This window comes from Diadema setosum, chromosome 19 (assembly GCF_964275005.1).
Source record: "Diadema setosum chromosome 19, eeDiaSeto1, whole genome shotgun sequence".
Taxonomy (NCBI): domain Eukaryota; kingdom Metazoa; phylum Echinodermata; class Echinoidea; order Diadematoida; family Diadematidae; genus Diadema; species Diadema setosum.
The window spans coordinates 32,010,724-32,025,009 of record NC_092703.1 but is presented as its reverse complement, the minus strand read 5'-3'; the positions used below and the strand labels follow the sequence as shown (position 1 = coordinate 32,025,009).

Sequence of the window (14,286 nt, the reverse complement as noted above, 5' to 3'; positions counted from 1 at the left end):
AACACTAATATATATTGCTACCAAAGCTACCTTAAGGCATAGTGTTTTCAATGTGTTTCTTTGCAATCAGGTGGCCTCTTCAATTCAACCTGACACACTTTGCTTTGCTTGATGTTCTTAACAGTCCATTATTATCATTTATTATTTTGTACAGATGGGTCAAGCGAGATAAAGTTGGTAACTCAGTGAAATGTTTGGTCTATTAATAATCTTCCTCTCGGATGGATTTGAACCTATATTTTTTGTATTGTTTTGTTTAAGATTTGACAGCGCTCAACACATTACTTTACAACATTGCATTAATAATGTAAATTGTTGTGAAAGGGACCACTTGTTCCCCCCCCCAAAAAAAAAAAATAACAAAACCCAACTAACAATTAGTTTGCGTTGCTCCATAGCAAAGTGTCTTCGATCAAGTCTACACGAACAGCGACGGTAACGTGCTGCTTGGCGCCCCGAGTTACTCCGGCAAAATCGTGGCGGCCGAACTCGCCATGCTCGCACTGTTCAAAACAGAACCATGGTCCAAGGTACGATGTGCTATGCCTCTAATGTCACTACTCCAAACTGAGTAAAATACGTACTCATCCAATAACGTCGAACCATTGACACGTTCAGTCTGTCTGCTTAATAGCATAGTTACATAAATGCTCATCCCATTTATTTTCATTTTGTAAAGTACCTCTCAGTCTCCGACAACGAAGGTATTTTCTCGTGCCACTTCCGGGTTTCATAAGCAGACACAATCGGTAGTGACAAGAATGGTTTCTTAAAAAAGCACGGTTCTTTCATTGTTTTCTGTGTATTTCTTTTATTCAAAAAAAAAAAGAAGAAAGAAAGGGAAGCACATGGCCCGGTGCACCCCGGATTCGCCACTGCTATGCCAATAGCACTATCTTTGACATAATAGATTTAGAACAGCCCCACTATAACAACTTCTTTAGTGTGCTGTTGTATTATACCAAGTGTATTTCTCATTCAGAGTGGTCATGTATAGCGTCTTTGTTTGCCATGTCATTAACAATCAGGTAGCGTACATCGCTCCTCTACGAGCGTTGGCTGTCAGACGGTTCACCGACTGGAAGTCAAGATTTGGGGAGAAACTCGGCAAAAAGTAAGTCCTGTCACAGAGCACTGCCCTATCTCTTTCTACCACCCGAAACTATTGATGCTATTATGACCCGATCTTCAGGGTCGTTTTTCGCCTGTCGTCCCTCAATAAACTTTCCACATTGTCAGCATCTTCTTTGAAAACCTTCCCCCCAGATCAAAAAAAAAAAAAAAAAAATACGTCATCATCATAGTCGTCCTCATTGTCATTCTCTGTATTTCAGTCGTTTAACTGGACTTTGTACAATCTAGACAAAGGCTAAAAAAAGATTTGATAATTCTAGGTACTGTTGCGGGATTGTTTGTTTGTTTGTTTATTTGTTGTTTTTTGTTTGGCATTTCTCAACCAATCCACAATTGTCATAATTATAATTATGAGTATTAAATTTCATGAAATGTAGGTAAATGATATTTCTGTTATATTTCTATACTATTTAGTGACAATTTTACACTATTTAGTGTTTCTACTGGTCTATTGCCCCATGCATGGTTGGAAATTTTAGGGTTAAGGTATCACCGGCTTCCTTTTAGCACATATGCTCGCTCTGGAGACATCGGATATATCATTGTATCATCGATTTTCTTCACAGAGTACGTATTTTGAACGGGGACTGTATCTCAGATGCAAGGTCAATCCAATCTGCTGACGTCATAGTGACGACAGCGGCGAATTGGGAAGCAGTAAGCCGCACGTGGGAGACTGTCAGGGATGTCTCACTCATCATCCTCGATGGCCTTCAGTTCCTCGGTATGACGCTTCATCTTTAGTTTGTCACCATATGTGACCTTTTTTTTTTTGTCTCAGCTTAATATTTACTTGTTGAAGCGCACTTTGGATACATATTTAGGCGTTCGTATATCAATTTTATTTATTTGTTTATTTATCTACTTATAAAATCATGTGTCTATTTATCTTGTTTCAGTAGGGTAGTTTTGTCAGTTGATAAAAACACTTATTCTTATAGGTCCTACAGATACATCACAATATAGACACATGAAAAAAAGAAAAATGATATAATACATAATACAGTTACTGCAAACTTTATACATGTACAACAAGGCCACATTGTTCTTCATTTTTACCATTACAATTCACTGAGAAGTAATAATTCATAGACATCTTAGAAAAATATTAGAAATTTTCAAAATAAAATGCAATACATTTGTGGTTTCATGCGGCAGGTGATGAATGCGGTCCTATGATGGAAACCATCGTTGCACGAGCCAAGCGAATGTCCCATCATACGGGGCGTGTCGTGCGTATGGTTGGTCTGTCGACGACAATGGCTAACGCCAAAGACGTTGCCCGATGGTTAGAAGTGGACGACGTAAGTGTGTGCTGCCGATTATGACGAGGATGCGAACATAATGTAGTAATCTAAAAATAGAAGTATTTGTTGTAATAGGAATTACATTGATACTGTTATTGAGATTGGTAACGAATGAGGTTATACTTTCCATCGTCAAGGTTAATATTATTTTCATCATAACCCCGTTCCGCACATGCCGTGGAACCTGCTTGCATTTTACTCACTCAAAGGTGTCATTCAAACTTTCTCTAATTTGGCTAGGATAAATCGCATTGACTGTCATTCATTTCAAAAAGTGAGGTAAAAGGTTTGACTCAACCTAACTTGATTCTTCTCAAACAGTAGTACTAGTTGTCAAGCTCCCTCCGTAGACTTGGAAAAACTTTTTCATATCTGTCAAAGCACTATTTCCTATTCGAGAAAGTACTCCTGTACCTCTCCGGAGTTGTGGTGGCACAAATGTTATCTTGATTTGTCATATTACGCATAGATTTGTAGGGATAACCCTTACAACAACAAAAAAAGTTGAATGGAATGCCATTGATTAATTACCATTCATTTACCCTTCAGTATCTACCATTTGAAATATTCTGGTTTTGAATGGTATACCATTCAGTCTACCATTCATTTACCTTTCAGAATTTAACCCTTCATTTGCCATTCACCTTTCAAACTTTTTTTAAAATAATTAGAACGTCTAATTTGCATACAATTGATCATTCACGAAATACCATTCAGTATACCATTCAGTCTGCCATTCACTTACCCTTCATTTACCATTCAGATTACCACTGAAACTAATTTAAATAATTGGAACATCTAATTTCCATACCATTGACCATTTACAAAATACCACTCAGTATACCATTCATTTACCCTCACTTACCATTCAGATATGATATTTATGTATTTCATGAATAGATAAATGGTTATGTGAGATATTAATGTCCCACAGTAATTATAGTCTGAATTGCACAAAGAATGCCAAAAGAGATAACAATGATTCCAAAAGGGTATTCATATCAAATGGATATATAGTTTGCATATAAAAAAAATTATCAAAAGCAATAGGGAAAACTAAAAACAACCACAAGAACAAAACAAATCACTAAAATTTAGAGCTCTGTCTTTAACACGTGTCATCTTCATCCATTCTAATACTAATCCAATAGATACTAATAGAGAACCAGCGGTATAAAGAACCTACAGAATAGTAGCATGACTCTATGGTTTGACCCGCCTCCCCCCCCCCCCCAAAAAAAAAGAAAAATTAAATAACCAAATCATAACTTAGACTTTTATCTTTCTAAATGAATTCCAATTTTAAACTATGGTGACATGTTAAAATATTCACGAGTAAACCTTGCAAATAGGTGAATTAAATCAATCAGGTCGCCGCCTCCTCTAAAATTCTAGCATGATAAACATTAAACTGCTATACTGAAACATCTTTCACCATGATCATATTGACAGTTATTGCTGACCACTGAAAACTGACCATTAAAATACCTTTCACCATGGGCGTTTACCATTGACCCCTAGAACCTGCCATTAGAATATCTTTGACCATTGGCAGTTATCACTGACCACTGGAACCTACCAGTCAAATAATTTTCACCATTGACAGTTATCACTGACCAACCATTCAAATACATTTCACCATTGACAGTGCAGGTTACCACTGATCACTGGAAACCTCCTACTGAAATACCTTTCACCATTAGAGTTACCAGTAACCACTGCAAAGTGCGTTGAAACTCCTTTCACCACTACATGATACATGGACGCATGTCTACACTTTGTAATACTTGAAGTAAATCAATTTAGATCGTAAAACTTAGAGCATGGTCTTCAATGGTGAAGGGTATTTGATTGGTCGGCTTCCAGTGGTCAGTTGTAATTAACAATGGCGAAGGGTATTTGAACGGTAGGTTTCCAGTGGTCAGTGGTAACTGTCAATGGTGAAGGGTATTTGAATGGTAGGTTTCTAGCAGTCATAGGTAAACTGTAATCCGAAGGGTATTTCAGTGGTCAGAGGTAAACTGTAAATGGTGAAGGTCTTTGAATGGTAGGTTTCCAGTCGTCAGTGGTAACTCTATGGTGAAGGGTCTTTGGATGATAGACTTCTAGTTGTCAGTGGTAATTCACGGATGAAGGGTATTTGTGGTAGTTGTCCAGTGGTCAGTGGTAACTCAATGGTAAAGGGTATTTGAATGGTAGGTTTCCAGTGGTCAGTGGCAATTGTCAATGGTTGTTGTGGTCAGTGGCAATTGTCAAAGTATGTTGTTAAGATACGGTTGAAGGAAAATCAATCTGACAGCATCAGTGAAAAAAAAATGAAGTTTCTAACCATTATCACGCGCTTATGAGTAAGGCAATAGATAACGGGAGGCAAAATTCCACAGGTAATGAAATGATCATAGTAACAAATACCACTGGCAATGCACTGAAAAGCTACCATTGAAATCCCCTTCATAAATGAAAGTCACTACTGACCACTCGAAAACCGCAAATGTACCATCCAAATAACAATCACCATTGACTGTCACCACTGAAGTGCTGATGGAAACCTTACCATTGAAGTACCCTTCATCATTGACAATTGCCACTGACCACTGGAAACCTACCATTCAAATACCCTTTACCATTGAGATACCACTGACCACTGGACAACTACCACAAATACCCTTCATCCATGAATTACCACTGACAACTAGAAGTCTATCATCCAAAGACCCTTCACCATAGAGTTACCACTGACGACTGGAAACCTACCATTCAAAGACCTTCGCCATTTACAGTTTACCTCTGACCACTGAAATACCCTTCGGATTACAGTTTACCTTTGACTGCTAGAAACCTACCATTCAAATACCCTTCACCATTGACAGTTACCACTGACCACTGGAAACCTACCAGTCAAATACCCTTCACCATTGTTAATTACAACTGACCACTGGAAGCCTACCAATCAAATACCCTTCACCATTGACAGTTATCAAGACCACAGGAAACCTACCATTCACCATGGACAGAATTACAACTGACCACTGGAAACCTACCATTCAAATACCTAAGCTTCACCACTGACAGTTACGAAGACCACTGGAAACCTATCATTCAAATACCCTTCACCATTGACAGTTGACAAGACCACTGGAAACCTACCATTCAAATACCCTTCACCATTTGGCAGTTACCAGTGACCACTGGAAACTTACCATTCAAATACCCTTTACCATTGACAGTTACCACTAGCCACTGAAACCAACCATTCAAATACCTTCATAATTGACTGTTACCACTGATCATTGGAAACCTACCATTGAAATACCCTTCACCATTGACAGTTATCAAGACCGCTGGAAACCTACCATTCAAACACCTTTCACCATTGACATTTACCAAGACCGCTGGAAACCTACCATTCAAAATTTTTTTCACCATGGACAGTTACAACTGACCACTGTAAGCCTACCATTCAAATACCCTTCACCATTTGGCAGTTACCAGTGACCACTGGAAACTTACCATTCAAATACCCTTTACCATTGACAGTTACCACTAGCCACTGAAACCAACCATTCAAATACCTTCATAATTGACTGTTACCACTGATCATTGGAAACCTACCATTGAAATTCCCTTCACCATTGACAGTTATCAAGACCGCTGGAAACCTACCATTCAAACACCTTTCACCATTGACATTTACCAAGACCGCTGGAAACCTACCATTCAAAATTTTTTTTCACCATGGACAGTTACAAACGACCACTGTAAAGCTACCATTCATATACCCTTCACCATTGACAGTTACCAAGACCGCTGGAAACCTACATGTACCATTCAAATACCCTTCACCATTTGGCAGTTATAACTGGCCACGGGAAACCTACCATTCAAATACCCTTCACCAATGACAGTCATCAGTGACCACTGCATGGAAACCTACCATTCAAATATCCTTCACCATTGGCAGTTACCACTGTCCACTGGAAACCTACCATTGAAATACACTTCAACATTGACAGTTACTTTTCATTACCGTACAATTACCCTTCACCATTGGTAGTTACCTTTCATTACCATTCAATTACCATTGACGATTTTTCTAAGGGTATGCAATAAATGAGTTGCTTTACAACTAATAATTGTTCATATCATTAGCAGTAATTTTGTGCACCAATATTACTATAATATCATTAGCTTGCAGGCAAAACCATGACAGTATATATATGACGAAAGTGATTTTCATTTCCAGTAGGGCATGCGTATTGGAATCTTTACTTGCCCACCTCATAGCCAGTTCCCAGCTGATAGCAACATGGTAGGCAAGATTACCATGTGAAGGGGGACAGTATTGTCCATTATCGATGCATTGATTACATGACATTGTTACGGTTAATTTGCTTTGATTGCCTCAAAGGATCACCTCTTCAACTTCCAATCTGTGCACCGACCTGTGAAGCTGGAACTCAATGTGGCAGAGTTCTCGGGGAAATTCTACCACATCCGAACCGCAGCAATGAACAAACCCGTGTTCAATGGTAGGATGAGAAATAGAACTAAGTTTACAAATGCACGTATATATACGTGCACAAACGCAGGCAAACAAGCACCCAAACACACTAAAACGGTCACAATATTTTCCCACATTCCGAATTTCTTGATGAAGGGACTTAAGGACATCTGCCATTTTTCACTGAATTTGTATTCTTATCTCGACCCTTGGTGGTTTCTCTGGCGAATTTTTCCTTAAACAGTTGTACATAGTCGTTCAAGTCTGAAGGAATGATCACATTGTCGTTCTAAAGTATTTCCCCCTAAAAATGGCACGTGTACACCTGATTACTAGAAGACTTTTCTTTCGTGATGGGTAAAGAAGACATATGCCAATAAGATACAGTAAGTGTATCTTAATTGACAATTAAGGGTAACTTCATGAATTATACAATAGATGAGGATGAGTTTATTTCCACACATGGCAAATTCGTTTATCTCTATTCCCATGTTACTATCATGCATTTAACCCCTGTATTATAGTGCTCGTGTGCGTCATATCAAATAAATGCAAATTATACGTAAGACTGTATTTGCAGATTACACTTCAGACAAAACAAAAATCAAGAGCATAAAGGTTGCAGTCAGTATCGGCAAAAACACAAATTAGTAATACTGACAAGAGTAGGGACTGCGGAACGTTTTTCAGGGTGTGTGTGGGGGAAGGGAGCTGTGGGACCGGGGAGGGGGTCAAGGTCAAGGTCAATGCTGGGTTGGGAAGAGCATGGACCTACTGTAGGTCCATGGGAAGAGAACGGAACCCTTGGAAATAAATAGGTGTTGCATTTTTTCAATTGTTTTTCCTATTCTTCTGTCTTTAGCCAAAGTGTGTGTGTGTGTGTGTGTGTGGGGGGGGGGGGGGGGGGGGGAGTCCCGGGCCCCTGAGAGGGAAATACGAAGACTCCAATATCAAGGCCTGTCAATGCATTAAGTGGTTTATTTATTATGGGGGCAAAATTGAAGCATATTATCATAACGATTGAGTTCCACCTTCCACGCAGCGATCAAGACCACGAAGAAGCGGGTACTGGTGTTTGTATCATCCAGGAAACAGGCAACAGCGACCGCCTTCGAGCTGGTCGCATTTCTCCGCCACGAGGAGAATCCACAAATGTGGTGCCGCTTGAAGAAAGAAAAGGTAATGATATTTTGGTGTAATAGATAGGCCTCCTCGGTATACACATATCTGATATAACAAACTGCTTTATTCACAGCAATCATTTCTGTGACGTTGTTCTTACGTTTCTGTGAACGTGTGTACGTGTTTTTGTGGGGGCATTACTGATATAACAAAATGCGTGAAATATTGCACATAATAATTGTCAGGCTCCTTGCACATATTCTGTTATGATTTCTTACCATTTAATAATGATACTATCCAAACTTTCATTTCAGGCTTTTCATAACAGCCTCAGAAAAGTTTCACGTGCTCATACAATTTTCATTGTATTCCTTGATAACTGCAGGAACAATGAAAGTATGACAGTTATGATGATTACATTAGCAACAAAATAGTTAAATTGATATGTAAAAGTAATTGTAAGTTTAATAGAAAAAGAATAGAATGACATGACATATTATTACCTATATGAGGTAGTTTTGTGGGGCAATTGTAGTTGGTATTTTGATCGGTGGTCGAGGTCAGCGGGCGATATTAGTGCGTATCACCCTCCATCCGGGTCTCGCCATTCACTTTGCATATAAACATTCCGGTCAATCACAAAGAGGAGACATTCACAAATCTGGGACACACGCACCGCGGAAGAGCGCCAATGAATCAACTCATGCAAGGTCGACTACTTTCAAAAGCACTACGCGTCAAACAATGAAGAGTCCATTTGTGCTCAATGACTGCACAGTGACCATCAGTTATTACAACTCTCCAAATTGAAACAGAAGCACAAAAAAAAGTGTAAATACGTTCAGATGTTTGAAGTTCGCCTGTTACAACTACATAATGTATGTTGGAAGTTGGAGTTGAATGATGTACATTGAGGAACAATTTTGTAATTATTCGACATGTTGGTGATAATCTACTAGTACGCGTAAGTTAAATGTGGCTTGATCTAAAGGGTTTAGGCGTATTCACATATTTTCCTAATTTACCTACGTGATAGGTAATAATTATGATATTGACTGGCCTTGAAGGAGATACCAGAAAAAATATTGCCCGCACTGAAAGAATATTGCCCTCGTCTTCGACTCGGGCAATATTTATATTCAGTTTGGGCAATATTTTCTGGTATCTCTTCCTCGTGAGCTGAAAGACTCAAGCTCTATAACATCTTTCAGGAGTAATTTAAAATCCTATTTGTTTAGCAGTGCATTTTGAAGACCAGTGCCTTTTGAAGACAGACTTTCATGTCTTTTTTTTTCTTCTGCTTCATCATCTTCTTCTATTACGATGATGTACTTGTATCTTCAGTCTGTTTGCTCTGATGTACAATTGTAAAGCGCCTTGAGCATTTAATCAAAGTGGAGAACGGCGCTATAGAAATTGTATGTATTATTATTATTATTATTATCTCCCTCAAGGCCAGTCAATATTATATAATTATTTTGATTATGTTCGTGATAACACAGTTATTTAGTATGAATTGTCGATTTTTCAGTGTACATCTCTCAGCGTATTATATATATAAATAAATAAATAAATAAATAAATATATATATATATATATATATATATGGACATGTGTCAATCATTTCCTACAGGTTGATGACATGGCAGCCAGTGTGTTCAATCAAAACCTTCAACTGGCGCTGTCCTATGGTGTAGGCGTGCACCATCCGGGCCTTTCGTGGAGTGACAGACGGACTGTAGAGAAGCTGTATCGTGACAAACACCTCAAGGTATAGATTGCATAATAAAGAGGTGTAGGTGGTATTTACTTTTACTAGATCCGGTTTGTTTTTTCAAGGTTTTTCCTATCATTTCGTCCTATCTTTTAAAACAATTTGTCCTATTTTTTTAAAAACAATTTGATAAGTTTTAAAACAGAATTTTACATATCCGACTTTATATATTTGCATTGTGCAGTTTGCAGAATCAATGATATTGCATTAAATGCACAGCCAAAATCTTCTCCGTGGCATATCGCTAGCACTTGAGTTGCTTCCGAGATCTCGCCTATACTGTGTATTCTCCCTATGCACCATTTCGTTGTGAATAGGTGCTAGTGGCAACCAAGAGACTGGCGTGGTCTACAGATCTTCGAGCTCGTCTCGTCATCGTCAAGGGGACCGAGCAATACGATGTGAGGACCCGGAGATATGTGGACATGCCTGTCACTGGTAAGCAGGGCCGTAAGCTGAGCGGTATTAATCAACGGCATCAGATGAAATGAATACAGCCAAACCTGTCTATCACGAGCGGGCACCCTACGGAGATTTAAAAAGTGGCCATTATAGACAGTTGGCCGCCACAGACAGGGTCGTTAACATGGCTTTTCCTGTCGGAGGGAATTTGTTTTGAGTGGTCGTATACGGCAGGTGGCCGCTATACTAAGGCAGGTTTGACTGTGATTTTAATGATATACAACTGTACATTCAGAGAGAGAACGCACCTTGATTCTTCAGATCGAATGTTTCTAAGCGCCACCAAACATTGTAATCGCCTTGTGCTCGGTTTGTGGAATCATATATTGCATCTTTTTCTAAAAACAATGGACGCTCTACAGAAATCTTTTCGTCAATATTCGCAGAGATACTCGGTATATGTCTTTTTTTCTTGTATTTCCTAATTATCTTTTGTGCTCTTAACCGCTCTATACATTCACATCCCTTATCAATAATGCATCATCAATCTTTGCATGGCGCCATTTAGTCATGTGCATGCGACATTTTATTTCAATTCTATTTCTTCTTTCTTTTTCTTTTTTTCTTTTTTTTTGTGGGGGTGGGCTTTATTGGCCCACCCCCACGCCTTGCGCAGAAGGCTTTTTGCTGAAGATGTTGATTATGAACTTGTTTTAACAGTGCAGTCACGTCACAGGGCTTTATTAATAGTCGAATAGTGATGTATATATAATTAACGCCCTGCACCCTGCACATTTGATGCAACTTAAAAAGTGATAGGCCTGTTATATAAAAGGGTGATGTTTTATTTGCAGACATCCTGCAAATGATCGGCCGTGCTGGACGCTACGGGAAGGACAGTCGTGGTACAGCTCTTGTCATGGTCCAGAACACCAAGAGGGAATTCTACGAAACGGCTCTGCGGGATCCAGTTTCCCTAGAGTCCCGGTATGTGGTTAGCTTGGCCTCCAGGGGGGCATTTCATGAAGCATTTTGTCCGACAAGTTTATCGGAGAAATTTGCTGTCAGCCAATCAGATGCAAGGATTTATGTAGCTTTTAACAGTTTGTCAGACAAAATATTTGGCAAAACGCTTCATGAAATGCCCTTAGGTTTCCCACACACATTCTTTTTCAAATGTGAAAGATGAAAAATAAGAGTTAATGACGATGATGAGATTAAAAAAAAAAAAAAAAAAACGGGGAAAAATGTTCCCCTGACACAAATATTAATGAAGTTAATCTCTTTCATTTGAGCCGATTATTCTTCAATGGCATCATCAGGCAATTAGTAATGAAATGACTGGTATCAGATGTTTGTATGCGCGCTTGCGCGTGTGTGTGTGTGTGTATGTGTGTGTGTACAGGCGTATGTGCTACATGTTGTACTTTTATAATATTTCTCATATCCTACTATCAAGGGGGAGAATAAGTATGAGAGTGGGACCAAACGTCTTTTTTGTATTTTTCTCTACTATAAAATGTGGCATGCATCCAGAAACTGTAGAAAATGAAGTAGCTGTTGTTGTTGTTGTTGTTGTTTATTTTCCTCCTGTTTGAATTCATCTTGCTAATGTTTGTGATCTTTCCTCCCTCCTATACTCTCTGATGTATTGCAGGCCAAATAAGGCATTGCCCGAGTACGTGAATGCAGAGGTTGCGTCTGGAAATATCAAGGTCGAGCAAGATTTCGAGGACTATATGAAGACGACTTTCTTCTACACGAGACTGACAGCAAACCCAAGGTAACAATTTACAAAACAGTCAAATTTTTGCTACAAAATCCTATATTTTATTGCTCCTTATCCTATTTTTGTTTGTTTGGCTACTTTTATTTCTGCCTTTTTTGTTCAAATCACACATACAAGAGATATACATTTTGAAAATGACAATTCACGACGCATAAGGCTTACCATGCTGTCTTCCAAATTGATTAAAAATACATTATGAGCATAACATTATGTAAGACGTGTAACATAATATCACAAAGAAGTTTAGAAGGAAATCGTGAAAATAACAATTATTATGAATCACCTAGGTGATGATTTATTATTAACTCAGAACATGTTACATCGTTCGATCAATAACCAAAATTTAGAAAAAAAAGAGAAATAGAGAAATAGGGGATTTTAATCAATTGATTTGGGATTGTGTATTTTTAGATATTGTAATAACAAAAAAGCAGGAAACCACGATCACTTTGAAGCAGCAGCTTGACATGGATCGAGGCCTTGGGGTAAAATTCGAAATAAAATTTGAATATTATCATTCTACTTGCAACGATTGAAGGGATAGTATCTAGTACAGAATAATCAGAAAACTTGGTCTTCAAAATCGGTTTGTTCGGAGTATGAATTTTGCAGAGGCAAGTCCTGGACGCAGCGAATCTGTATGCTCATTTGGAATGTTATTATTGTATGATAATATGATACTTCGTTATTTACGATACGACCTTTCTGTGGTTTAAGGTCAGCTACTGATGCTGTCTGCTCTCATCGAAACTGTTTTACGTCCTCAACTTCAAATCAATATCCCGTTATCCGTAGTGAAAATTGCATTTTCAAACATTTTAAAAACGAGCTGCCTCATTGTACAGCACTGTTGTATTTTATACTTTGTATACTGAGTATTTTCCCAAGTAAAGCTACATTACGGAATTTTGTTTACTGATAATTCAATGCTCTTGTCTCACTTTTGAAATAAACAGCGAAGACGGGCATGGTCAGTTTTTTTCTTTTTTTAATGAAACAAATAGATAAAAGAGAAGTAATCAAATGCAAAAAGATGCATGTCTTCAGGCAGAAGATATGAAATAGTTTAAATATCCCTCCAAAATGTTTAATTGAATAAAGATTTCATAACATGTGGGCCTATGTGTGCCGGTTTTTTTTTTTTTTTTTTTTGTAAAGTTGTTAGCTTCAATGTGTTTTTAGTATCCTAACAAAAGGTCCATATGTTAGCCTCAAAAAAGAACGAACTATCTGAACAATTCTCAAAAGAATTTCTTTGCTTCAAACAAATGCCCCTCCAACCTTATTTTCTCCTCCACGTACGTAAAGAAAAACTTTTCATGATGTTCTGGAGTCTGCTCCTCCATGTATACAGTGGTTATTATTTCCAAGATTTAGGTCTGCGACCCGAACGCGAAGACGACGCAGCCTCCCGGGTTGGACAATGGAAACAGCTGTCTCGCGCATGTGCAGGACGCCATGTTTTGCCTAATTAGCGTTGTCTTTATAGTAAAGGCCCGCGTCGCAGATCTAACTCGCTATGAGCTCCCGCTATGTCATTTCATGTCATTTCTTTTCAGCTACTATGGCTTGCCTGGTACAAGTGAGAGAGAAATGACGAAATTCATGGCTGAAGTCATAGAATCCACGCTGGTAGATTTATCCGACAGTCAGTGCATCAGAAGGCACAAGGTAACTTGTGATTTTTATGGTCAGCATCTTCCCAAGTGAGACTTAAAGGTAACTAGATTACCATCTGCCCATTGGGAGCAGTGATTTAAAAATGTTCGAGATATCACATTTGCTGCCTATGTGTAGGTCACTTTTATCACAAAACATCCAACCATGTTAAAATTTCGCAATGAAGCCTAAAATTTAAGGAGATATAACTATTTTTCTCAATAAACCATAACTGTAGAAAATTTAGTCTGGAAACATTTTTATTTTAACTATTTTTTCAGATTTTGTATATTTTTAGTTCTAAATTTATAAAATTATAAATTTAGTTCTTTCATTTTACTCAACTGAATAATCTGCTCTGCAAAGCCACCTCTACGATTATTACAACACCTTTTTTTCTTTCGAAATTTGTCAGGATGAGGATCGTTCTGTCTCTGCCCTACCCCTCGGACGGATAGCGTCTCAGAATCACATACATCATGACACCGTCAAGATGATCAAAGATCGCCTCAAACCAGACAGTTCCATATAACCGGAGGGCCAAACCCCAAAAAGTCGCTTACTTAAGGAGTGAGTTGCACTCTCTCTACAAACTAAG

The 14,286-nt window shown here is 38.4% G+C and overlaps 1 protein-coding gene across 1 annotated transcript in view; it reads left to right on the top strand.

Moving 5' to 3' along the window:
• The window catches only part of LOC140242429 (activating signal cointegrator 1 complex subunit 3-like), a 37,061-nt gene extending 22,841 nt beyond the window's left edge, over positions 1–14,220 (top strand). Inside the window, exons 17-26 of the mRNA XM_072322166.1 lie at positions 1,766–1,858; positions 2,293–2,438; positions 6,850–6,970; positions 7,985–8,121; positions 9,698–9,835; positions 10,156–10,276; positions 11,095–11,227; positions 11,898–12,023; positions 13,589–13,700; positions 14,104–14,220. Of these exons, the coding sequence (XP_072178267.1) occupies positions 1,766–1,858; positions 2,293–2,438; positions 6,850–6,970; positions 7,985–8,121; positions 9,698–9,835; positions 10,156–10,276; positions 11,095–11,227; positions 11,898–12,023; positions 13,589–13,700; positions 14,104–14,220 (1,244 nt within the window). The remainder of the gene's footprint in view (positions 1–1,765; positions 1,859–2,292; positions 2,439–6,849; positions 6,971–7,984; positions 8,122–9,697; positions 9,836–10,155; positions 10,277–11,094; positions 11,228–11,897; positions 12,024–13,588; positions 13,701–14,103) is intronic.
• Positions 14,221–14,286: the final 66 nt, after the last annotated feature.